This window comes from Panthera pardus, unplaced genomic scaffold (genome assembly GCF_024362965.1).
Source record: "Panthera pardus isolate Hobbes unplaced genomic scaffold, ASM2436296v1 HiC_scaffold_18, whole genome shotgun sequence".
NCBI classification, from domain to species: Eukaryota; Metazoa; Chordata; class Mammalia; order Carnivora; family Felidae; genus Panthera; species Panthera pardus.
The window spans coordinates 17,079,910-17,107,267 of NW_026526743.1; the positions used below are offsets into that span (position 1 = coordinate 17,079,910).

A 27,358-nucleotide genomic window follows, 5' to 3' on the forward strand; every position below is an offset into this window, starting at 1 on the left:
TGACCTGAGCCAAAATCAGGAGTTGGACACTTAACTGACTGACCATCCAGGCACCACCCCCCCCCCCCCAAACTATTTAATGTATAAGCATCTGGTGTGAGATATGACCAGCAAATGTTGGTTGTAAAATTTCTAATATGGAGTGTTTATTTAAATTTTGTCTAGAAATAACCTAATAACCTAATTCCTCTCTTTCTGTGGCTTTGGAGTAGTCAGTTTTAAAGAATGGCAGTATTTGTAGTATATTCAGGTTTTTTCTTTGGATGTGTCTGAGTGTGGCTTTTCATTCTGGCCAATCAGTTCTCAAGGATTCCTTTCTCTTGAGAGACTAATAAGATACGCTTTATTTTTTTTTTAATGTTTTTAAATATTATTTAGAGAGAGACCGTGTAAGTGGGGGAGCGGCAGAGAGAGGGAGAGAAAGAATCCCAAGCAGGCTCTGCACTGCCAGCGAGAGCCCGACATGGGGCTTAATCCCACGAACCCTGAGATCATGACCTGAGCTGATATTAAGAGTCCGACACTTAACTCACTGAGCCATCCAGGTGCCCTTAAATACTCTTTCTCTTCTGGATTAATCTGTTTCTTCCTTTCTCTGACTTTTCTTCTGAATTCTGTGAGAATTTGGTGAGTTTGTCTTCCCCTTTTCATCCTGGCCAGAACCCTCCTCAGATTCTCAGAGGAGAAACTACATCCTCCCTATCCATTCTTAGCACATTTTGGTAAGGAAGGAACTCCAGCTCCCCTTGCGTTACAACCCTGGACATCTGTCCATTTCTCCCTTCATTTCCTCCTCAGAGTGGTAGATTGTCCTTTCTCTGTATTAATGAGAAGCTATGCACTGTTAAAAAGAGTAGAGTCTTATCCTGTTTTTGCACTTTACTAGCTTTGTGACCATGGGCTTCCTCATAACATCCTGTATATAAAGTGGTCATTATATAAGGTTTGGAGAATGTGATAGTAATGGAAATTCAACTGAATTTGCACTGAAACTGGCAACCTGGAGTTCTCCCAACTCCTACCTCCTGGTCCCAAATCCCATTGCTTCTGTTTCCTGTTTCTTGTTGTCATGCCTTATAACCTCACACCACTGTCTGCATCCCAGATCAGACTTTTGTGTAGGGGGAATAGTGCATTGTCCTCCTAATTGGACCACGTGGCTCTACTTTTACTCCTTGCCAATAAAATAGTCCAGGCATGTCATTTCCTTTATTCAGCAAATCCCTATTGCTTTCAGGACAAAGCTATACTTTTATACATTTCATTACACATTTACTGTAAAGCACATTCTATGTTTATTGGAGCACCAATCCTAGTATTGGAGAAGGCAGTTTAATCTTGGCAGGGATGATCTGTCATCTAAGACCTTTCTGTCGTGGGCCCTTTGGATTTCTCCAGTATCACTTCTGTCTACCCCTTTCCCAGAATACCTCACCAGTTATCCCAGTGAACTGTCTTCTCTTCAGACATACAGGCTATATTCCTTTCTCTACAGCTTACCCTGTTCACTCTACTTGGAATGCTGTTCAGGGGTGCCTGGGTGACTCAGTTGTTAAGTGTCCAACTCTTGATTTTGGCTCCAGTCATATCTCACAGTCATGAGCTCAAGCTGCACTTTGGGCTCTGCAGCTGGGAGTGGAGCCTGCTTAAGATGCTTAAGATTCTCCCTACCCCCACCTCCCCTGCTCACTTGTTCACTCTTTCTCTTGCTCTCTCCTTGAGAAAAAAAGAAAAGAAAAGGAATGCTGTTCAGTTTGTTTTTGCTTGTTGGAATCCTCTGTTTCCACCACCACCCCCGCCCCGCCCCGGGCCCCAATTAATCTTCTATATGTTACATGAAACTTTCACATACCCTTTAACCTAAGTAAGTCACTATTTCATTTTCCATAGCAAGATTCATCTACTTGTAATTAGATGTAATTTATCCTGCTTAGAACCCCCTCAGCTATGAGAACAAGTCAAAATGTCTCATGATCTGATCCTTCTTAACTTCGTTAGTCTGTTCCCTTTGTCACTCGACTCTAGCTATTCCCATAATGCACAGTGCTATCTCTTGCCTCTATGGCACAAGAAACACAAGAGGGGACATATCCCATACCACCACTTTCTCTGGATTCTGTGAAGCCTGCTTCAGTCTCTTGATTATGCTTGGTAACTGAGTGACTGTGCTGACATTCCCCTATGCTGCATCTGTTGTAGTTCTTTCCATACTGTATTGTAATTGACATTTTAAAACTGATTTTATTAAATATTGAGTGTAGAAATTGTATAATGTATGACAAATATCTGAACACCCATATTTAAAAAGTAGAATGTTAATTATTAAAAACCCCCATGAGTCATCCCAGTCCAGTCTCTATAGGTAACTTCTGAATTTTGTTTTTCATTCCCTTACTTTTCTTTACAATTAAACATATGTGTTTGTTTTTATTTTAAATTTGATATAAATAAAATTATACAGTTTGGAATCTTATGTGATTTCATTACCTGTCTCTTAGTGTATATTCAGGAGATTCATTTATGTTGTGAATTTACTGTGTAGCCATCCATTGTATAAATACATTTTTTTCTTTTATATTACAAACATTACTCCTGTGAACGTTTTTGAACTTGTCTCTTGTGTCATGTGCAAGAATTTCTCTGGGCATATAACTAAGAGTAGAACTCTTAGTAGACCCTTCTCAATTGTTTTTCAGTGTTTATACCTGTTTTTAAACCCTGTTACCTCATATTCTCACCACTACTTGATATTGTTAGACTTTTAAGTTTTTACCTATTTGGTGGGTATGAATTGATACATTATTCTGATTTTAAACTTGCATATTTGGGCACTAAATAAGGTTGAACCCCCTCCCCCCTGCCCCCGGCCCTTTTATGGTTTCTCTTTTCTGAAGTTTTATTTTGCGTCGTTTTCTAATGCTTCCATTCAGTTTTGTGTTTCCAGTTTTTTGTTCCTTTTGGTGCATTGTAGGTTATTTCTTAAATATTGTAGATTGACATTGTCATCCTTTGTCAGTTATGTGTGCTATACATACTTTCAATATGTGGCTTCTAACATTAAGTGGCAGTAGAAATTCTCAATTGTAATGCCATCATATTTAACACTGTTTTCCTTTCGTTTACTAACTTATTTATGTCTTGTTTATGAAATCTCTTTTCCTTGGGGCGCCTGGGTGGCTCAGTTGGTTAAGCGTCCGACTTCAGCTAAGGTCATGATCTCATGGTTCATGAGTTTGAGCCCCACACAGGGCTCTGTGTTGACATCTCAGAGCCTGGAGCCAGTTTCAGATTCTGTGTCTCCCTCTCTCTCTGTCCCTCTGCCACTTGCTCTCTTGTCTCTCTTTCAAAAATAAACATTAAAAAATTAACAAAAAAAGAAAGAAATCTCTTTTCTTCTGTGAGTAAAGGTACTCTCCCATGTTTTCTATGAATGATATTGTTTTGCCTTTTGTGTTTCAGTCTTTAATTCAATTGGGATTGATTTTAGGATATGGTATATGGTAGGGATCCAGTTTCACTTTTTCCATTTGGATAACTAACATCCCAACATCATTTATTTGAAAGGCCATCACAGAGGATTAGGCAAACTGCACAGTCTCAGGGAACAGGCCCTACAAGGTTGCCCTCACTTCAGACCTTAGCTCTAAGGTTGAGAGTCCCTAGGACCACCCTCATTTCAGACCAGCTGGCTGTAAATTCAGGGTTTCTCACAACCATCCTCAGGTTCAATAATTCACTAGAGAGATTCCTAGAACTCCCTGAAAGTTACCATATTCATAGGCACATTTATTACAGGGAAAGAATACGTTAAAATCAGCCCAAGGGATAAGATGAATAGGGTAGAATCTGGGAGGGTTCCAGACTTGAAGTTTACCTTCCCAGTATCAGTATGTGGCAATATGCAGAGTATGGCCAACCAGGAAAGTTCACCCAAGCTTCAGTATCCAGAGTTTTTATTTGCCTAGAGATTGAGCTAATACCACATGGCCCAAGCTCTGAATACATGGTTGGTCTTTAAGGCATGGCCAGCCCCACCCTGAGCCATCTCATCAGCATAATCTTACACTGTGGTCTAAGGGGCCCACCATAAATAACAAAGACACCCTTGTCACTTGGCAAATTCCAAGTGTTTAGAAGTTATATCCCATGAGCCAAAGGCAACACCTCTCTTTGGAGGCCAAATTTCTTTCTTTCTTTTTAAATTTTATTTATTTATTTATTTATTTATTTATTTATTTATTTGAGAGAGAACTCATGCACAAGTGGGGGAAAGGCAGAGAGAAAGGGAGTGTAGAGCTGATAGGGGACCACATCTAACCACTGATCATGAGGAGATCATGACCTGAGCCAAAATCAAGGGTCACATGCTGCTTAACTGACTGAACTACTCGGGTGCCCCTGGAGGCCAAATTTACTATAGTCATCCTTTCCCCTCTGTACTTCATTGGCAGTTCTGTCAAAATTGAGTTTCCATGTATATGAATTGGCTGTTCTGTCCTTTCTGGCCCACTGCTCTGTTTGTCTTTTCCTAGTGTTTTCTTTCTCTGCACCAAAACCATATTGTCTTAATTAAGACAGCTTTATAGTAATGTTTGATATTTATTAAGTCATGTTCCTCTACAATAGTTTTGTTTGCTGGGAGTCTAAGCGATTTTTTGGCCTTTGGCTTCTTCATACAAATTTTAGAATTGGCTGATTAAGTTTTATAGAAATCCATTTGTGATAGGGGTACCTTGATAACTCAGTTGGTTAAGTGTCCGACTCTTGGTTTTGGCTCAGGTCATGATCTCACAGTTCATGAGTTCGAGCCCTGCATTGGGCTCCGTACTGCCAGTACAGAGCCTGTTTGGGATTCTCTCTCTCCTTCTCTCTCTGCCCCACCCCTCTCACTCAAAATAAATAAATAAACCTAAAAAAAAAAATCCAGTTGGGATATCAATTTGTACTGCATTGACTCTGATCAGTTTGGGGAAGATTGCTGTTTAACTTTTTTTAATGTTTTTGTTTTGAGGGAGAAAGAGAGAAACAGTGTGAGTGGCGGAGGGCCAGAGAGAGAGAGGGAGATACAGAATCCAAAGCAGGCTCCAGGCTTTGAGCTGACAACACAGAGCCCGACACAGGGCTGGAACCCACGAGCTATGAGATCATGACCTGAGCTGAAGTTGGAAGCTTAACTGACTGAGCCACCCAAATGCCCCTAGTTTTGTTTAGTGGTTAACTTAGAAATTTTGGGCACATATTGGGGTGCCTGGGTGACTTAGGAAATCATCTGACATAAAGATGTTCTTTAGTTGTTTTTTTTTTTTTTTTTTAACTTTTTCCCTAAAGTTTTTTATTTAGAGAACGAGCATGAGTATGTGGGCGAGGGGCAGAGAAAGAGGCAGAGAATCCCAAGCAGGGCTCAATCTCACAAATTGTGAGATCATGGCCTGAGCTGCAGATTAAGAATTGGACACTTATGCAACTGAGCCACCCAGACGCCCCTTATTTTTTAAATTTTAAGTAGGCCCACACCCAACATGGGTCTTGAACTCAGGGCCCTGAGATCAAGAGTCAACAAGCTCTACCAACTAAGCCAGTCAGGTACCACAAGATGTTCTTTAGACACTGGTAAGTTAAGATATGTTAAAATTTATTATTTTTTAATTTCTTTTTTATTTTTTTATTAAAAAAATTTTTTTAATGTTCATTTGAGAGAGACAGAGAACAAGCAGGGGAGGGGCAGAGAGAGAGGGAGACACAGAATCCAAAGCAGGCTCCAGGCTCTGAGCTGTCAGCACAGAGCCCGACACGGGGCTGCAACCCACGAGCTGTGAGATCATGACCTGAGCTGAAGTCGGGATCTTAACCTACTGAGTCACCCAGGCGCCCCTAGTTTTCTTTAGTGATTACCATAGAAATTTTAACATATTGGGGTGTTTGGGTGGCTTAGTTGGTTAAGCATCTGACATAAAGATGCTGAATAGTATAAGGAACTAGGCTCTTCCAACTGATTAAATTATTTATATTGTCAAATGTTTTAATTCTATCCCCCCTTTTTAAAATTTTTTATTTTTTTTGAGTGAGCAAGCATGCAAGGGAGAAGGGTAGAGGGAGGGAGAGGGAGAGAGAAAGAATCCTAAGCAGCTCAGTGTGGAGCCAGACATAGGGCTTGATCCCATGATGCTGGGATCATGACCTGAGCCGAAATCAAGAGTCAAATGCTCAACCGACTGAACCGCCCAGGCGCCCCTACCCTTTGTTTAACCCCTACAACGTTTTTCTTATTTTCTATATTTGAATGTTAGTTTAGGTTGTCCACATGTTTGCCACTTTGTTTGTTCACTGTTTTTATGTCTTAAAACTTCTACCTTGGAATCACTTTCCTTCAGATGGAAGTACATATTTTAATGAATTTCTGGAAGGTTTGGTTTTTGGTTTTTTGAAAATGTTTTGATTTGCTCCCATTGTGAAAGATAATTTTCTTTCAGGTGAGATAGTCTGCTGTCTTCTGGTTTATATTGTTGCTATTGAATAATCATTTGGTAATAAGACTGCTGTTCTTGGTAGATAATCTTTTATCTCAAATTGTTTCTTACATATTCTCTTTGTTTTTAATGCTCTGCAGTTTTGATATAATTGTCTGGGGTTTCTTTTTATTCTCCTTGAGACTCTTTGGGCTTCTGAATAATGCTTGCATTTGCCAGTTTTGAAAATTTCTTAGCCTTAAGAAATTTGTTGTTGTTGTTTTAAGTAAGCTCTATGCCCAACGTGAGGCTTGAATTTACAACCCCGAGATCAAGGGTTGCATTCTCTACCAACTAAGCCACCCAGATGCCCCCTTTAGGTCTTCAATTACTGCCTTTTCTCAGTACTTTCTACTTTTTCCTTCTACAACTCTGGTTAGATACCTATTAAACCTCTCACTTATCTTCTTGGCATATCTTATACTTTCCCACGTTGTCTTTCTTGATAGCATTCTCCACAATCTCTTTTCATATCTTTTAGTCCAGTAATTTTCTTTTCAGAGATATTTATTCTAGCCATAATATGACTTAATTTTAAATATTAGGGGTTTTTTTTTGTTCCAGAAGTACTTTTTCCTTTTAAATCTACCTGTCATTTTGTGGTTTTGTTTCTCACTATCTTACCTCCTTTCTGTAATATACCTGTCATCTATGTAATATATGAATCTTTGCAGGTGTGATATTTTCCCCCTAACATTTTTATGTTTGTAATGGAAATTTACAACAATTGCATGACTGATTTTCCTGACTCTCTGATCCTGGAAATAGCCCTCTTTACATGTTTTCTTTTTATTTAGTTTTGTATTTAGGTGAAATTCACATAACATACAATTATCCATTTTATAGTATACAGTTTAGTGGTACTTAGTGTATTCACAGTGTTATGCTGTTTTATTATTTTTGACATTTGGGTCATTTTCCTTGGAATTCTACTTAGGGATTCTGAAGGCCTGGTTGAAGATTGTTCTCTAGGCCAGGTCTGTGTTTGCTTCTGCCAAGAGCACTGCCAAACCAAAGCCACCTTAAAGTAGGTTTATAGATGGTATGTTTTATAGAGTCACCTTAGTAATGTGCATGTGAGCCACACAGCTGTGGGAAGGCTGACTTGTGGTTATAGTTCCTCGGGAAAATGTTTTTTCTTTTCTTTTCTCTTCTTTTCTCTTCTTTTCTTTCCTTTCCTTTCCTTTCCTTTTCTTCTGTTTTCTTTTCTTTTCTTTTCTTTTCTTTTCTTTTCTTTTCTTTTCTTTCTTTTCCTTTCTTTTCTGTGTCAGGATCCAAGTCAGGCCATTTTCTTTGCAGTACTCAAGAATGGGAGTGTTGCTTCTACTTTTTCTTATTTTGAGGGCATGGTCCCAGAGTTCCCAGGACTTTGTAGTGCAGAACCTTTTAGACTTCCATCTTGACCAGCGATAGGCTTGGTCTCATCTCCCCCCATTCTTTGAGTGTCAAAGCTCATGGTCATCTGGGCTCAGCAGAGGTTCTCTGGTAAAATAAGTGTCAGTGGCTCAGCACACTCCTCTTGGTTCCCAGTTTGACTTGATTTTAGCTTCTGAAGATTACTTTCCTTCTTTACCAGATCATCACTGCATCCCAAAATGTTTTCAATATTCAGAACATTATTTTTCACCTGGTAATTTGATCATGATAACCAGTCTTCCACAGAGCTTGATGTCCTGTGATTGTCTCCTTTTTTCTGTTTTTCCTCCCTGATTCTGAGCTTTTTAAAGGCAGGTGCTGGGTCTAAATCATCATGTCCCCAAGTGCCCCCACTGAGCCAGAGTCATGGAGGATTTTGACATTTTTGGATAATGGAGTCTTGTTTATAGAACTGCTGCTTTCCTCCCTTTCCCTTCTACCTCTGATTTCCCTTCACAGAGTGTTGTGCTTTGTAGTGACAAACAGAGCAGACTAAGCATTTTCTGCTCCCCAGAGTGGAGAGCCCAGTTCAGGATTTTTTTTAAAGGATCTTCAGAAATCCCTGGCTGCATCTGTAACAGTCAGAAGTGGAAGACCATCAGTTTCAGAGTTGGAGAAATCTAAATCTAGATTCAAAAGCCAGCGATGCTACCACTAACTGCAAATTTGAGTAAATGACTTTACTTCTCTGAGCTAAAGTTTCCTTTGAATTAGGATTTGTGGGCCTCTCGTAAGGATTCATACATATAAGCACCATAAACTTAAAGTGCTTAATATGCAGTAATTGTACTTGAGATGATGGGAACACTATCAGCAATAAGGCTAGGGGTAGCAGTGAGAAAGGGTAATGTCAGGCAGGAACGCCATGGTGATCTTGGTTGGGAACCAGAATGTGTTGGCCACAAAGATTCTGAGAATTGTGGTTTCTTGTAAAGCCATTGCAACTTGCATCCAGGTGGTTGAGCTCTGCCAAGACTACTAAGGACCTGCTGATCCTGGTGGGTTGTCTGACTCAGTATTGGTGATTCTGGGCAAGGTCTTTGTGAAAAGAAGTTTCAGTTGGGGTTCTAAGAGCCCTAGTTCTGGGATGTGGGAACAAAGCTAAAGAGGTACCTAATACACTGAGCCTGTTAGGCCAGGGAGAGGCTGGAGATTTCTGTTGCAGAAACTGTTATCCAGGGTTGGGACTGTCCAAGTATTCAGTGCTCCTGGGCCTGGGGGCTCCATCCTGTCTTTGGGATGCACCCATGATTGAGGAGCTCAGTGTCTTCCAGGTTGTAGAACAAAGATCTGCCTGGGGCATGTCAGAACAGGCCCTTCTGAGTTCATATCTGCTGGGAAAGCTGTTTCCTCTAAACACATTATGTACAGTTGGATTCTCTGGGGTTCTGGAAGGCAAGGTTTTGTTATTCTTCCTCAAATCAAGAAAGGCAGACTTTGTATGTGTGTGTGTGAGAGAGAGAGAAAGAGAGAAGAGCTGTCACTAGCAGGAAGATTAGAACAGGAGAGGGGAGGAAAATTTATTCTCTGTCTTTGAGGACTCTGAAGTCAGTCCCGTGACTCAAGACCGCTTTTGCTTCTTCCTCCGTTGCCTTCTTAAGTTATGCATTTCTGTAGGATCAACCTGAGAAACAAATGATCTGTTTTTACAACCCTAAAGCTATTATTTATGTGAATTGCTGTTTCTCCCCTCCTTCATTGAATGCATTTTCATTTTAAAAGATTTGAGCAGTGGATTTCTTTTTCCTGAAACTTAGTGCTTTCCTGAGCCCCTCCAAAGAACTTACTTGTTATCCATTCCAGTGAGTGATGCTACCAAAGGCTGCTGTCCCATAAGTGTTCCTCTGTTTTACAGGTGTTTCAATATTCATTCAGCAAACCACTTAGCATTCCTTATGTGCATATCCTTTCACCAGGAATACTGATGGAGTAGAAATCCTTGCTGAAAATATTATACCTTCCTTGTTAAAGTGGGCTTTTCATGAAGTGGTTAAGTAGGAACCCATGTTGCAAACTCGATTTTCTAATTAGACAAGAAGGTAATTGATGTTGATTTGTTACAGTATTTTCCCAAATCTGTAACTCTCTGAGATTTAATTTTAAGACTGGGGTTATGATAGAGATATGATAGATTGAGTGTATGGAGTTACGTGATATTCCAAGAAGTCTGTGCCATGTAGACACCAATAAGTCAGTCCATTTTGAACTTACGTAGCGTATGCTTATCTTGGGTTGTTTCATTCTGAGTCTGGATCTTCCTTCATTAGTTCTGGCAGATCAGGAACAAGGAAAGTATAGGAACAGTACAACCAGATGTATAAATTATTGAGAAGTAAAGACTCATACTGCAAAAGAACTTTAGAGAACTTATGCAGCCTAGTACCCCAGAGTGAGAACATTGAATGTATAAGATGGGTTGTCATATAGCCAGTAAAAATGATGTCTATTTTAGAATTTTTCATGACATGGAAAAGTGATTAGGTTTTAATATTCTGGCATTTTTATGAACGTGAGTTTTTAAGAAATTATTAAATCACCAAGTTATATTCAAATCCTACTTTCAGAAATATACATTTTTAAAATTTTATTTATTTTGAGAGAGTGCAGGGGAGGGGCAGAGAAAGAGGGAGAGAAAGAATCCCAAGCAGGCTTCACGCTGTCAGTGCAGAGCCCCACGTGGGACTGGAACTCACGAATCATGAGATCATGACCTGAGCCAAAATCAAGAGTCGGACACTTAACTGACCTAAATTGAGTGCTTAACCAGGTGCTCCAGGAAATAGAAATTTTATAAAATATTTTTGAATGATTCAGACTTTTAAGAAGTATTTCTTTATTGGGAGAAGGAGAATACTGGGGAAGGAGATAGTCACAAGTGTCGTGTGGTGAACACAGTGTGCCGTGTATTTGTATGTGTATATAGTTTAATTGGGAAACACCAGTCATATGAACTTTGGTTATTCCCAAACCTGGGGAGATAATGGAAGGAGATAGTGTCAAGAGGTTACTTATGTAGTTACAGTCATGGTCAAGCATGATGTGTGCACCAAGAATGCTGTATGCTCTGATCACTCTTGTTTCCACACTGAACCACCTGTATTAAAGGGCCCAGCACAGCCTGTTACCTTACTAATGTTGTCACCTTACTAAATTTCTTTTTCCATTTTTTTAATTCCATTGTAAATATTTTGTCCATTATTTTCACAAATAGTGTATTTATCTGTGGTTTTAGGGCTTCAAGTTTAAAGATGTGGCCATATACTTCTCTCAAAAGGAGTGGGAATGCTTGCACCCTTCTCAGAAGGGTTTGTACCGAGATGTAATGTTGGAGAATTATAACAACCTGATCTCACTGGGTAAGTTTTTGAGCCCCCTAAAATTCAGAATTGGACTTCTGGAATTTTATGTTCTCTTAAGAATTTCTCATGAGTGCTTTTCACATTGCCTGGCTGAATTGATGCTTCTTGCTTCACAAGGAAAGGATTATCCCATATGAAGTTAGAAATTGGCTGCTCCGTTGGACAACTTTTATCTTTTTTGTACCTGTGACTTATACCCCTTTTGTTGACTCTTAACCTATTTACTCTTCCTTGAAAATCATGGACTGATTTTAATTCCGGTACACGCCTAACATAACTTTGTCGTCCCCCCACCCCGCCCCGACCTTTTTTTTTTGAGCAGGACTTTCTGATTCTAAGCCAAATGTGATCTCCTTATTGGAGCAGGGGAAGGAGCCCTGGATGGTTAACAGTAAGGAAACAAAAGAATGGTGCCCAGGTGAGTAATAGTGACTCCTATTGGGAAGACTGTGGCAGGTGGTCACCTAGGGAGCCTATGAGAAGGCATCACATCTCAGTTATTAGTAGGAAAGCTCACTGAAAAGGCCTGAGATCTGGAGAAGGAAGGATGTTTCAGCACAAAGCCTCAAATTTTCACTCCAGTTATCACTGTTGCTACCCTTCCTCATATTTGCCTCTGATTAAAGTGTACTGTTCAGTGGTTTTTTAGTATCTTCAGAGTTTGCATCTGTGACAACAGTCTAATTTTAGAACCTTTCATCACCCCAAAATGAAACCCCATACCCATAAGCAATCAATCCCCACACCCAGCCCTCACCCTTTATTTCTGTAAGGTTGGTTGTGATATCCCTCTTTTATTCCTGATATCAGTATTAGTCTTTCTTTTTTTCTAGCTAAAAGTTTGCCAGTTTTGTTGATCTTTTTCAAAGAACCAGCTTAAAGTTATGTTGATTTCCCTATTTTTCTTCTTTTGTTTTGTTCATTTCCATTCTAATCGTTATTATTATCTTCCTTCTGGTATCTTTGGGTTTACTTGACTCTGTCTAGTTCCAAAATCTGATTTGAGATATTTCTTGTTTTTTGTTTTTTTAATATAGGCATATAAGCTGCAAATTTCCCTTTAGGATCTGTTTTAACTATATCCCATAAGTTTTGGTATATTAAGTTTTCCTTTCACCCAACTTGAAAGTATTTTCTAATTTCTCTTGTGATTTCTTCTTTGACCCTTTGGTTATTTAAAAGTGTGTTTTCTGTTTCCTTGTTGATCTTCTGGCTAGTTGAGCTATCCATTATTGAAAGTAGAGCACTGAAGTCCTCAATTTGTTGAATTGTCTGTTTTTTTCTTCAGTTCTGTTTTTGCTTCATGTATTTTGGGCCTCTGTTATTAGACATACATACTTATAACTGTTACCATTTCTTTTTAGCTTTTTATTTCAAAATAATTTAAGACTCAGAAGGAATTACAAAAATACCACAGAGAGTTCCCTTGTACCCTTCACCCAGCTTTCCCTAATGATAACATCTTACCTAACCTTAGTACACTGTCAAAACCAGGAAATTGATGTTGGCACAATAGTAGTAACAAAACTATAGATAGACCTAATTCAGAATTCACTGATGTTCACATACACTCATTTTTTAATTTTAATTTTTATTATTCTTTTAGGTTACTGTGATTTTATGATGTGTATATTTATATAACCACTACCACAATTGGGATACAGAAACCTCAGCATTTTAAATATTTTTAAAAACATTTTTTAATGTTTATTTATTTTTGAGAGAGAGAGAGAGAGAGAGAGACAGCATGAGCGGGGGAGGGGCAGAGAGAGAGAGGGAGACACAGAATCTGAAACAGGCTCCAGGCTCTGAGCTGTGAGCACAGAACCCAACATGGGGCTCGAACTCAGGAACGAAGAGATCATGACCTAGGCTGAAGTCAGATGCTCAACCAACTGAGCCACCCAGGCACCCCTAAATATTTTTTATAAAACATTTTGAAGCAATGCTATAATGTTTAGGTGAAAAAAGCATGGTACCTAACTTTTAGAGTCAGTGCTATTTCGGTTGTATAAAAAGGATTCTAGAAAACAATGGAAGGAACTAAAAGATAACAATGAATAACCTAGGAAGTAGCTAGGGTTAGGAAGGATGCTAGGCCTGCTGGAATTATTCTCACAGGGCATGAGAATGACCTTGTAGGGCAAAATAAGGGATTGTCTTATTAATAGGCCCCTTCTGGAAATAGTGTGTTTGGTAGAGAGGGGCCAAGTGTGATTATAGTTTAACACTTGGGGCTCTTTCTGGGCATTTCCTTGAATCATAAACCTTGAATTAATGGGCAGTGTTCAGACAAGGAAGAGCCAGTCTTACCAGGAGCCTGGACTTAAGGGCTGATTTAAATTCTTAATCACTGATAACGCTATAAGTTTTCTGTTTTAGAAACTTGGCCTGTGCAATGGCCAGAGAAATGAATGTCTTTTTAGGGGAGATGGTTATAGGTAAGGCACTGCTGTGAGAGAAGATTTGGGGCAATATTATCAGACTGGTAAGACTTTTCAGATTGTGACACATGATATGAAGCTGGAAGGATGAGTAGTAGAATCCAGGAGGTGTGGTGGGAATGCTATACCAGGTAGAGGAATCTCTTCATTGAAGGCACCAAGGAGAGAAAGCCTTGGGTGGGTGTCCTGGAAGACCTGAATGGAGGTCTACGTCATGCAGGGCTTTCTCACCAAGTCTAGGAGTTTAGAGTTTTTTCCTTGAGGACACTTGGCAGCCATTGGAGGTTGTAAACAAGATAGGGACATGATTGGACTGGATGTCCTTTAGGGATTGAATCAGAGGGTTCGTGAGTAAAAATGGTAAAACTTGCTAGGAGGCTGTTGGGAAGTCAAGATGATTTTGCATTGTGCTAGGATGAGACCATGGAGTAGGGAAAATGGAGAGATTAAAGATCAATGTAGGGGAATGATTCTGTAGTATGAAGAGTGATTGTGCAGGGTAGGAACAATGGGAGCATCCTTGATGGATATTACTTTTTGATTTGAACGTTCCTTTAAGGTCCAAATTTTTTATTCCAACCCATGCTTTTTACAGTTTTCCCTTTCTACCAGATTGTTTTTATAAAATATTTAAAATAATAGCATCTTCTGACACCTGATGTCTGGAACTTTCCATACAGCATAAAATGCCAACATTATTTTACCAGTTTATATAGACCTTAGTTTTAGTGCCCTTCTCTGAAGGACAGCCTTATAGCATTCCCCAGTGTAAGTGGTATTTTCATTCGATTGCAGATATAGACCATACATTAATCACAGAACAATTTTTTCTTACCAGTTGTTCTAGGTTTATCTCTCTAGATTTCCCAACTGTTTGTCTTTTCTGCAACTTGCTTTTGGCTGGTCCAACTACCCTGGACCTTAGCAAGAGCAAAGGGACTATCCCAAGCAACAGGGTGCCTGTACACAGCTCTGACAACTTACCCAAGCATCTCCCTTTGTCTCAGCCTCCTTGGTTTCCGAGTAGCTAAGTAACGGTCCAGTGTCATACAACTAGCAAATTGTGGGACTAGCATTCACAACCAGGCAGTCTGACTCTGTGTTCTTTGTCACAACACATTACGACTTCATATAAATGGTTGCCATAGTATCCTCAGTTTCCATTAGAATTTTTTCAGAATTACATGAAAGATTTTCATTGTTGTGTAAAGCTATCAGTCTTGTAGGGTACTGGTATAAGACATGTACAGATACACTAATGATGCTGGCTTGTTTGTGCCTTACCGCCATGTACTTGGGAAGTGCTGTAGAGAAGGCAGTGAAGCTGGGAAGGAGCAGAGGCCAGAAGACATTCCCCGCATCTGTTAAATAAAACATGAAGTGATTACTCTCATTCTCACTCTTCTAATGTCATTATCTGCAGCATGTTTCCCTTTATTTCCACTGGAGTATCCTTTAGTATTTAGTTAACATTAATTGAACTATGTGCTAGGGATTGATTATATAATGGTGAGTGAAATATGTATTATGCTCGTTCTAGGCCACCTTGGGAGAAATTATCCCGGTAGATAAACCGATGAACTAATGTGCAATTCCAGAATTGAGGAAAAGATTATGAAGGCAAAGAACAGGGTACTTGACAGAAAATAAAGATATTTACAATGAAAGAAACTGGCCATGAAGGAAATCTGGAGCAGAGCATTCATTGGAGATGAGCATTTCCTAAAAGTCTAAGATGAGAATGTAATTGGTATGATATAGGGGTCCAGTGGAGGCCAGTAGAGTAGGTACTGGTGAGTGAACGGGAGAGCATCTTAAAATGACAGTGAATAGGGAAGTAGGGTCCAGATAATGCAGAGTTCTGCGGGTCTGGTAAGGAATTTTGTATTTTATTGTAAGCACAGATGGGGTGTACTGTATTTAAACTGTACTGTATACAAAGACACTTTGAGTTGCCTCTGAATCACTGAGAGAGATTAATAAAAATGCCAGTGGTCTTTCATTCATCAAAGAGTATTTACTCTGTGCAGATACAGTGAAGGGCAGACAGACAGTACAGAAGTAAACAAAGTATAATATCTGTGGAGTTTAGAGGTATATGTACTGATGTCTGCAAGGTGGATGGATGGAGAGATAGAAGGATATGTGATAAGGCAAGTAGAGCCAGATATTTATTGTAGAATCTAAGTTTTGGGGATATGGGAGTTCACTGTCCCAATTCTTTTAATTTTTCTTTATATTTGAAAGTTCTCATGATAATGTTGGAGAAATAGATAAAATGGCATGTGATGATAAGTACATTGCAAAAAATAAGTAGAGTGATGAGGGACGTGATTTGTAAAGAGTGGTCTCAAGTTTGAGTAAAGGTCAAAATGGAGTAATTGAACAAGCCATATTAATATCTTAGGGAAAATATTTGCAGACAGAGATTCTGAAGGAGGGGTGTGCTTCACAGGTTTGAAGACCATCCCGTTGGTCAGGGAGTGGAGCAAAGTGTGCTAAAGAGAGATCAGCAATGAGGTCAGACAGAGGTAGTGCAAGACAGGTTCAGGGAAGGTTTTGTAGACCTCATAAGAACTTTGACTTTTGCTCTGCTCAACAGGGAAATCCAGTGGAGAATTTTAGGCAGAAGAAAGGCCTGATCTAACTTACTTAACAAGAACACTTTGGCTACTGTATGGGATATAGGACAGCAACAGTGGAAGTAGGGAGACCTACACTTAGAGAAGTGTATTAGCTTTGGTGAGAAGATGGCTTTGGACAAGGTGGTAGAAATGCTGATAGAAGGAGTCAAAACCTGGATATATTTTGAAGCTAGAGATGAGAGGACTTGCTGTTAGATATAATGTCCTATGCCTTTAGATTTCTCATTTAGTTGGTCTTAGGCAATTCCTGAATGTCATATTTGTAATGATCCTTTGCTAATTCTGATTTTCGCCAGGGGTGAAGAACTACTTCTTCACAAATTCCCCTCATTTTCTCTATTCTCATCCCCTCCCCCCAATCTGGGGTGTTTTGTTTTGTTTTGTTTTTTTAGTTTCACTGCTGTGTTTCACTATTTAAATTATTCACTATTTTTAGTTTGTCATTTCTACCTTAGAACTTTCATGTCTCCTGCCACATGAAAATACATCCTATTTTCTTTCTTGTTATCTTACAGATTGGGAGTCCAGAGGAGAAACCAATAATTTATTTCCAAAGACAGACAGTTATGAAATTAAATCATTGCAACTGAAGATAAAAAGAGTTGAAAGCTCTCACCTTGAGTGCACTAGGGTCAGAGATGACAGAGAAATGAAATGCCACTTGGAGAAACAACAGGAGGGACATTTCAGACAAGCCATAATAACCTCTGGAGAAGAGTCTGCTTCTGTTCAGTGCACAGTTCATGGAGTACTACAGACAATTTATACTAGAGCAAAAACCAATGAATGCAAGGGATGTAAGGAAGCTGTCAGGTGCCAGTCACACCATAGTCAACATGAAAGAAGTCCTAATAAGGAAAAAGACTCTAAATGTGGAGAATGTGGAAAAGCCTTTAATAGTAGGTCAGACTTAATGAAGCATCAGAGAATTCATGAAAGCAAAAAAAGTAAAGAAAGTAAGAAATGTGCCTACATCCATGGCTCTGAAGTTACTAAACCTCAGAGAATTAATACTGGTGAGAAATCTCATAAATGTAAAGAATGTGGGAAAGCCTTTCATTCTGGCTCACAACTTCGTAAACATCAAAAGATCCACATAGGTGAGAAACCCTATAAATGTAAGGAGTGTAGGAAGGCCTTTCCATCTACTTCACAACTTAATTTACATCAGAGAATTCATACAGATGAGAAATACTATGAATGTAAAGAATGTGGGAAAGCCTTTACCCGACCCTCACACCTCCTTCGACATCAGAGAATCCATACTGGTGAGAAACCCCACAAATGTAAGGAATGTGGGAAAGCTTTTCGTTATGACACGCAACTTAGTCTTCATCAGATAACTCATACTGGTGAAAGACGCTATGAATGTAAGGAATGTGGGAAGGTATATAGTTGTGCCTCACAACTGAGTCTACATCAAAGAATTCATACTGGTGAGAAACCTCATAAATGTAAGGAATGTGGGAAAGCTTTTATCTCTGATTCACATCTTCTTCGACATCAGAGTGTTCATACTGGTGAGAAACCGTATAAATGTAAGCAGTGTGGGAAAGCCTTTCGTCGTGGCTCAGAACTTACTCGACATCAGAGAGCTCACACTGGTGAGAAACCTTATAAATGTGAGGAATGTAAAATGGCCTTTACTTGTAGCACAGAACTTATTCGACATCAGAAAGTTCACACGGGTGAGAGACCCCATAAATGTAAGGAATGTGGGAAGGCTTTTATTCGAAAGTCAGAACTTACTCATCACGAGAGAAGTCATAGTGGTGAAAAGCCCTATAAGTGTAAGGAATGCGGGAAGGCCTTTGGTCGTGGCTCAGAACTTAATCGACACCAGAAAATTCATACGGGTGAGAAACCTTACAAATGTAAGCAATGTGGGAAGGCCTTTATTCGTGGCTCACACCTTAGTAAACATCAAAGAATTCATACAGGACAGAGGAGTGAATGAAGACATGTGGGAAGGCTCAAAATTTTATTGATATCTGCAAAGTCCTACTAGTTAAACACAAACCTACCGCCTGATTTTAAGGGATGTGGGAAAGCATTTGAGGATAACTTAATATCAGAGTTCATACTGTGGATACAAGGCCTTTTTTTGAGGGCCAGAATTTATTTGACATGTTACTGCTATTTGATAAATGTTAGTGGTTGGGAGGGTTCTATTTATGTTTCAAAATTTATTGGACCATCAGTGTTCAATTAATGTAAAAGTGATAAAACTTCATGGATGTGAGGAAAGTGGGAAGGCTTTGGAAGGCAGTTAATGTGTCAGTGACAGTCTCACAGACATTTCTCAGCATCAGGATCATTTTTACCCTGTGGGAAATCAGAGGATTCTTAATATAAATGTCATATATATAGGAGACAAATTTGCTTTAGCTTAAGTTACTCATCTGGTAATTCATGCTTGGGAAAGGCTATAATAATGTTAAAAATGCAGCAGGTTATTCTATCCCACTCAAATCTTGTTAAATATTTGCAAGCTTAACCTCTAAAAATAACCTGAACTGAATCATAGTGGGACAGGACTTAACCAGTGCTCAGTCTTTACTTGCCTTCACCATTTTAACTCATTTCTTATGGGCAAATGACTTAACTAGGTCTAAATTTTCTCACTTAAAAATTAGCAATATTAGCACCATCTTGTTAGCATTGTCAAGATTAAATAATTACATGATATCCCTTAGAATACTGTGTGGCTCATATCGAAAGTGTGTTAAATAAGAGCTGCTTTTATTACTTTATTTTTATACTTGTGGATGGAGATCGTATGAGAGGAAGGCCTTATGTGTGCAGTGAATATAGGAACATCTAACGTCATCTTTTTATTGAATGTCAGGTAATTCCTTCTGGAGAAAAATTAAAAACTGAAGTTTTCATTCTCCTTGCCTTCTTGCTTCACTAGGGGAAAGGAAATCAAGGCAAATTACAATTAGAAATGAATGACAGAGTGGGGCGCCTGGGTGGCTCAGTCGGTTGAGCGTCCGACTTCAGCTCAGGTCATGATCTCACGGTCTGTGGGTTCGAGCCCCGCGTCGGGCTCTGTGCTGACAGCTCAGAGCCTGGAGCCTGTTTCCGATTCTGTGTCTCCCTCTCTCTCTGACCCTCCCCCGTTCATGCTCTGTCTCTCTCTGTCTCAAAAGTAAATAAACGTTAAAAAAAAAAAAAAAAAAGGAATGACAGAGGGACAACTACGCATTAACATTTGTAGGATGAAACAAAGCTATACCCAGGAAAATAACTTCTTTCAATATGGGTAGAAAATGGGAGATGATTAATGGCCAGGATTCATTGTCAGTACTTGGTGCACTGCCTGTTCTAATAGGTCCCCTGTAAACACACGTAGAAATCAGAGGAATGAGGGAGTGAATAAATATTCATCTCTGGTGTGTAGAAAAGCTCTAACAAAGTAAGTGCAAAGCAAAACAAACCAAAAACCTTGAAAACTTTTGAAATGGTAAAGTAAAAAACCCTCAAGCATCATGAATGAGAGGATATGTAACTACAAAAATGGAATTATAAAGAAATAAGGCAATACAGTTGTGGCAGACGCTGTTGGTTACCTACCCATTGGTGTTAGCCATTTTCCCTTTGCCAGGACTGCCCATCTGAAGTCTAGCTCTTGCTGTCCTAGTTTGCTTAATAATTGGACATATATATAACAGTCCTGGCCATAGAAGATCTGAGCAAAAGTTATACGTAGCCTTTATGTTAAATTTTCTTTCCTAACAAAGTAGGAGGAAATGGTCCTCTTATACCCAGGATGCATGTCTATATGTGTAATACCTGGAACTGTGGCCATTTTGCTACCACATGAGTAAGAGGCCGAGATTGGCACAGGGGATAGATTGGAATTACCTGCATCCTTGACATTGTTGAGCTGATGAAACAATGTGGAACTGCCCTGTTCCTGGACTTTGAGTAAAATGAGAAACTTCATGCATATCAGTTTTAAGTTTATACTCACTTTTTTATGATCTATCAGAGTCCTAGAAAAAAATATTTTCGTATGTATATACACATATTTATTCACCTTTAATTTAGTAAATTGGGGAAATGTTTATATTCGGCTTCTTTTTATGGTATATCTGAAATTGTAGTAAAGCATTATTTTCTTAAATATTTTTTAGACATGTATATACATATATTTTTAGACATGTATATACATATATTTTTAGACATGTATATACATATATTCTAAGACATGGGAATTTTTTTTTTTTACATTCAGCATTTTATAGTGTGTGTTTATGTTCATCTTTTTAAAGCATGTCTGAAATCCTGAAAGATATTTTCCTGAATAAAGAATCAATAAACTGATTCCTCTCATATCAGAATATCTAACAGATAAAATCTTCTAAGTGTTCAAGGTACAAAGAGTCACAGCTGTGAGGCTAGCATAACGCTTTTAAGAAATTTGGAGGGGTGCATGGGTTGCTCAGTTGGTTAGGCATCCAGCTTCGGGTCAGGTCATGATCTCATGGTTTGGAGTTCAAGCCCCGAGTTGGGCTCTGTGCTGACAGCTCGGAGCCTGGGACCTGCTTCAGATTCTGTGTCTCTCTCTGTCCCTCCCCTGATCACACTCTGTCTCTCAAAAATAAATAAACATTAAGAAAAAAATTTTTTTTTGGAAAAGGATAACATTCAAATCAAATCACCCAAAAAAATAATCCATTGTACTTATGGTATGTGAATATTAAAATAAGTTAAATCTAGCAGCCTATTAAAGAAAATAGGGTTGTTGGGGAGTTTTTTTGTCCAGAATATGATTCATGACTTGATCTGTCCAGTTAATTTTTAAGTAATGTATCAATGTAGTGTTTACACGTTGAAAACTAGACCCTAAAATAACTTTTTCCCAAAGTAGTAACTGAGAAACTATTAGAGCATATGCATATTCAGCTGCTGTGAAGTCGCTGCAGTTATCCACTTAATCAGACCTCATGGGCTGTAGACACATTTGGAATAATCCCTAGTGGATTCCACTTACGTCTTGCACTTTAGAAAATAATACTTCAAATAAGTTTAATGCAAACATGTATTATATGGTAAATCAATTATAGCTAAATGTCAGCCCATTGGGGGAGAATTTATAATAAAAATCCAAGCATTTTTTATTTTTTTGAGTATGCTCTATGCCCAATGTAGGCTTGAATTCCAGACCCTAAGATCAAGAGTCACATGCTCCACTGACTGAGCCAGCCAGGTGCGCCCAAGCATTTTTTAAAGGGGAAGTTATTGCTAAATTTTATCTGTACTGGCATAATTATTCCGTAAGTCTCTTCTTGAAAGTTGTACGTACTGTTCTAAGAGGACAAGCTCTGCCCTTAGGAGGAATTGAATTAATAAAGATAGGCAAAACCAGGCATGATCATGGTACTGGTTTCATTATAATTTCTAATATTTTTTGACATATTAAGAGACGATTCTCTTTCTTTTTTTGCCCATGTATACATTTTCCTTTTTTCAACACTTGAAAATTGTATTCTAATTTTATATAACAAACTATCAGGGTGCCTGGCTGGCTCAGTCTGAAGGATATGCGACTCTTGATCTTGCAGTCATGAGTTCGAGCCCCACATTGGATGTAGAGATTATAAATAAATCAACCTAAAAAAAAAAAAAAAAAAAAAAAAAACTAGGAGCGCCTGGGTAGCTCAGTTGAGCATCTGAGCATCTTTTGATTTCGGCTTGGGTCATGATCTCATGGTTTGTAGTTTCGAGCAAGCCACGTGTCAGGTGACTTTCAGCATGGTACCTGCTTGGGATTCTCGGTCTCCCTCTCTGCCTTTCCCCTGCTTGCCCTCTCAAAAATGGATAAATCTTAAAAACAAAAACCCCACGTTCTCTTAATTGCCATTACAAAAGCCTTCCATGCTTTTTGCCATACTCAAGAAGCATGCCCACATCGAAGAAGTTTGCTTTGGTAGTGGTGGTGGTGGTGTGTGTGTGTAGTGTAGCATAGTTTAAACGGGATCATGCTTACACGTTAAGGTGCAATCCCCTTTTCTCACTTGGTAACTTACCATGACTGGGCTTCCTTCCAGTCAGTGCCTACAAGTGTAACTTTTTAGCTTTTAGACTCCTACATCATAAAGACAGAGCATAATAATATGCAGCCCAATCTTCCACCAGTTCAGATTTGTTATTTTACAAATAATTAATTGTACAATTTTATTACACATGTATTATTTCCTGTTGGTGCTTCTGTTGAGTGGATGGATTCCCACCAGTTGGATTCCTTGCTTTACAACATAGTGTATTTTAAATGTAGTAGTTAATGCCTTATTTTCTGAAATTCGCCATTAATCTAGAAATATATACCCATTCCCAACAACTTCAATGAAGAATGAATCTTTTGTTAAATTGAGTGAAGAAAAAAAAGTGCGTTTAATTTGCATTTTCTTAACTGTCGGTGAGGTTGAGCGTTTATCATGTCTAAAACATCATGCCTAATATTGCTGTGAATTCCTTGTTTTTATGTATTCCATTTTTTAAATTGGAGTAGTTTTTGAAGGAGTTTGTAGAAACCTTGTTTTGTTACATACTTTGCAGTTGGTTTTCTTAGTCTAGCATGTATTTTTTACCTTTTTTTTTTTTTTTTTTTTTCAACGTTTATTTTATTTTTTTTGGGACAGAGAGAGACAGAGCATGAACGGGGGAGGGACAGAGAGAGAGGGAGACACAGAATCGGAAACAGGCTCCAGGCTCCGAGCCATCAGCCCAGAGCCCGACGCGGGGCTCGAACTCACGGACCGTGGGACCGTGAGATCGTGACCTGGCTGAAGTCGGACGCTTAACCGACTGCGCCACCCAGGCGCCCCTTTTAAATTTTTTTTTTTTTTTCAACGTTTATTTTATTTTTTTGGGGACAGAGAGAGACAGAGCATGAACGGGGGAGGGATTTTTACCTTTTTTAATGGCAAAAAAAATCAACAGACTTTTTCTGTGAAGGACCAGATAGTAAATATTTCAGGCTTTGTGGTCATACAGAATCTACTCTGCCTTTGTAGTGTGAAAACATACATAAACCAGTGGTTCTTAACCAGGGGTAGTTTTTACCTGTCCTACTCTTAATCCCAGGAGACACTGGGCAGTGTCCAGAGAGATGTTTGTTTGTCAGTTTGAGGGGAAGGGCTGCTGGCATCTAGTGGGTAAAGGCTAGGGATGCTCTGAATATCCTGTAATGCATAGTACAGTCCCTTACAACAGATCTGGGGGTGCCTGGGTGGCTCAGTAGGTTAAGTGTCTGACTTCAGCTCAGGTCATGATCTCATGGTTGGTGGGTTCAAGCCCCGTGTCGGGCACTGTGCTAACAGCTCAGAGCCTGGAGCCTGCTTCAGATTCTGTGTCTCCCTCTCTCTCTGCTCCTTCCCCACTTGTGCTCTCTCTCATAAATAAACATTGGAAAAAAAAATTTTAGAATTATCTAGTCCAAAATATCAGTGCTGAAGTTGAGAAATCCTGAATGTAAGAAAATGGGCATGGCTGTGTTCCAATAAAACTTTACACAACAAGCAACAGGCCACATTTAGGTATCCTTTTTGATGTATGATATCTACTTTTCTGATATTGTTCCAGAATTCTCCTAATTTTTCCAAACTTTCTTGTTTATGTTAAATTTTCTTGACTAAAATAATTCAGAAAAACAGTAGCACCTGTGTGACTGGTGCCTACTAACTAGACATCTAATTGTTTTTTATTAAAATTTTATAAAAGAAGTAAATCATTTCATAAATAAGTCTTCTCTTTTCCCTTCAGTCCTGCTCTTCTCCCTGTGTCTGAAGAGGCAATAACTTGGTGCATGTACTATCTGTAAAACCAATACTTAGGTGTACACACAAATGGCACATAATATGGGTTTCTAGGAAACAAATGATACGTATTTCTGTAATTTTTCTTATTGACAATATGTGAGATCTAAAACTTGAAAAATACCTAATTTTTATATGCTGTGTTGTGTTTTTATACAGTTTATTCATTGAAGTCCATTCATGAACTAGAAAACAATTGCAGATAAGATCATTTCTATATGTTTTAGCAAGGAATTGAATAAAGGATATTTTGTAATTTGAAGAATTTTCAGAAGGCCAAGGAATTAGACTTCAGGGCTGTACGATCCAGAAAATAACAGGATAAAGGCCCAGATATACCACAAATACAAAAGCTCAGATACATGGTTTCTTGAACAGTACTTGAATGTAGTACTGTTCAAGAAAATCTGCTACTGCCACTTTATGCTCATCACCTAATGTTCTAAGGACTGGAAGGTAGAAACTTCAACAGCTGCTTAAGGGGAACCAGTCACTCCTGCCACTGTGAATCCTATCCCTATGCCACCACCACCCCATTATGCTCACTTCCTCCACCTCCAAGGTTCAGGTAGTGCCTGGTGGAACCTAGATTACATGCTAACTCCCACCTGCAGTGGAGTCCAGGTGAAGTATGTGGATTGTAATGAGAAATCACAATTTGGGATGATATGACAGATTCATTCTTGTCTGCCATCATCCCACTGAATCTGGTGGAACAAGTACATTTGCTGACCCTGGATGAAATCATGGACAGACCATACCCTGAGTCCACCATATAAATCAAAACTGTAAGCATTATGGATGGGGGACTTCCCTCCTTTAGCTCAGGCATGTTGCAGGGTGGGTGAGATGCCAGATGAGGAAAGAAGACATGGCTTCTGCCTTTCTGGTCCTCTTTCTCATCTCCCAACTTGCTGTCCCTAGTTTCTGATTGCTTGGATGGAACTTGAGTATTAGAAAGAGGTCTAGATCTTCCTTGCATGATAAGTCATAATGATCCTGTCACACTGCTCTCCACCCTTGGCTGTTCTCTGCTGGAGTACTTTTGTAAATTTCTTTGGAACCCCTTGATATATAAAAGAGATGATCTGTTCAACAATCTCACACTCCTTTTCTGATTTGTTCTACTTTAGTATTCTTTTTTTTTTTTTAATTTTTTTTAACGTTTATTTATTTTTGAGACAGAGACAGAGCATGAACGGGGGAGGGGCAGAGAGAGAGGGAGACACACAATCGGAAGCAGGCTCCAGGCTCCGAGCCATCAGCCCAGAGCCTGACGCGGGTCTCGAACCCACGGACCGCGAGATCGTGACCCGAGCCGAAGTTGGACGCTTAACCGACTGAGCCACCCAGGCGCCCCTAGTATTCTTTTTTTTAATTTATCTTTAAAAAAGATTTTCTTATTGTGATGAATTACATCAATTTGAGTTAAATGTTTCCTCATGATTAGGTTCAGAATATGTATATCTGCATTTATGAATTTTCGACAAATACTGCATCTCTTCCAGGCATTATGTCAGGGAGTATATGATGTGACTGTCTTATTAGTGATGGTAACTTCAACTACCTAAGATTGTGCTTTCCAGGTTTCTCCACTGGAAAGAATATTTTTTTCTTTGTAGTAAGTAGTATGCAGGAAGGTGCTTTTAAATTAAGATAGCTATCCCATTCTCCATTATATGTTTAAAATCCATTGATGAGGGGCACCTGGGTGGCTCGGTTGAGCATCCAACTCTTGATTTCAGCTCAGGCCATGATCTCGTGGTTTATGGGATCCAGCCCCATATTGTCAGCACAGAGCCTGCTGGGGATTCCCTCTCTGCCCTTCCTGTCCTCATGTGCTTGCATGCTCTTTCAAAATAAATAAACAAAATTTCTTTTTAAATCCATTGATGATTCTTCATTGAATCAATTGTTACTATGATGGTTATACCCTATATGATTCTAGTCCTTTTGGAATGTGTTTCATGGCTCAGCATATTCTCAATTTATATAAAACTTATGTGTGTTTGAAAAATGCCCACCCATCTGGCTCAGTCCATTGAACATCTGACTTGATTTCAGCTCAGGTCATGATCCCAGGGTCATGGGATCTTGCTCAGCATGGAGCTTACTGATTCTCTCTCTCTTCCTCTGCCCCTCCTCCCTGTTCATGCTCTCTCTCTAAAATAAAATGAAAAAAAAAAAAAAGTTTTTAATGCCTACCCATCAACAAACTACTCGTGAGGCTGCTTTTTCTTTAAAGTTTATTTTTGAGAGAGAGAGAGTGAGCAGGGGAAGAATAGACAGAAAATCCCAAGTAGGCTCCATGCTGTCAGTACAGAGCCTGACTCAGGGCTCAAATTCACAAACCATAAGATCATGACCTGAGCCAAAACTCAAAAGTCGGATACTTAACTGACTGAACCATCCAGGTGCCCCCCTCATAGGACTACTTCAAAATGTTGTGCAAATAATCATCAATTTGATAAATTAATATGTATAAAATGTTCAGAATAGATCCTGAATGACCTGTAAACTGTTGATGAGGATGGTAATACACATACTCTTATGTAAAAAAAAAAAAAAAAAAAAAAAGTTAGCTGCTGTTTTTATTACTACTTTCATCTAGAGTCATGAATTTTCCATTCTTGTGATTTTTTTTCTTCAAAAAAAATTTTTAATCTTTATTTTTGAGAGTGAGAGCATGGGTGGGAGCTAGGGAGAGACAGAGAAAGAGGGGGAAACAGAAGATCTAAAGTGGGCTTTGCACTGACAGCAGCAAGCCTGGGGTAGGGGGTAGGGGGACTCACACTCAGACTGTGAGAACATGACCTGAATTGATGTCAGACATTCAACCAACCAAGCCACACAGTCACCCCCTATTATTGTATATTAATACAATTGCAACAACATTCTATTGTGGAATTGACTCTTTGCTTTCAGGCATAGTCTCCTGTAAGGAAGGAAATCCAAAGAGGAAATATTTTTTGTCTGCTAATATTCAAGAGGGAAACTCCTCTGAGTATGGGTAGAAACTGGCAATAACAGTTATCCATAATCTTGACTGCTTTTAAAGATTACTTGGCACATCTCAGAAATCAACATATTGTGACAATTATTATGGAAGTGTGACAACATAAAACTGGGAGGATCCACATAGGATAACTAAACAAGCAGAATGAC

The 27,358-nt window shown here is 39.0% G+C and overlaps 1 protein-coding gene across 1 annotated transcript in view; it reads left to right on the forward strand.

Moving 5' to 3' along the window:
• Positions 1-19,258, forward strand: part of ZNF568 (zinc finger protein 568) — an 84,194-nt gene extending 64,936 nt beyond the window's left edge. Inside the window, exon 7 of the mRNA XM_019422988.2 lies at positions 17,396-19,258. Within this exon, the coding sequence (XP_019278533.2) occupies positions 17,396-18,327 (932 nt within the window). The 3' untranslated portion in view covers positions 18,328-19,258. The remainder of the gene's footprint in view (positions 1-17,395) is intronic.
• Positions 19,259-27,358: the final 8,100 nt, after the last annotated feature.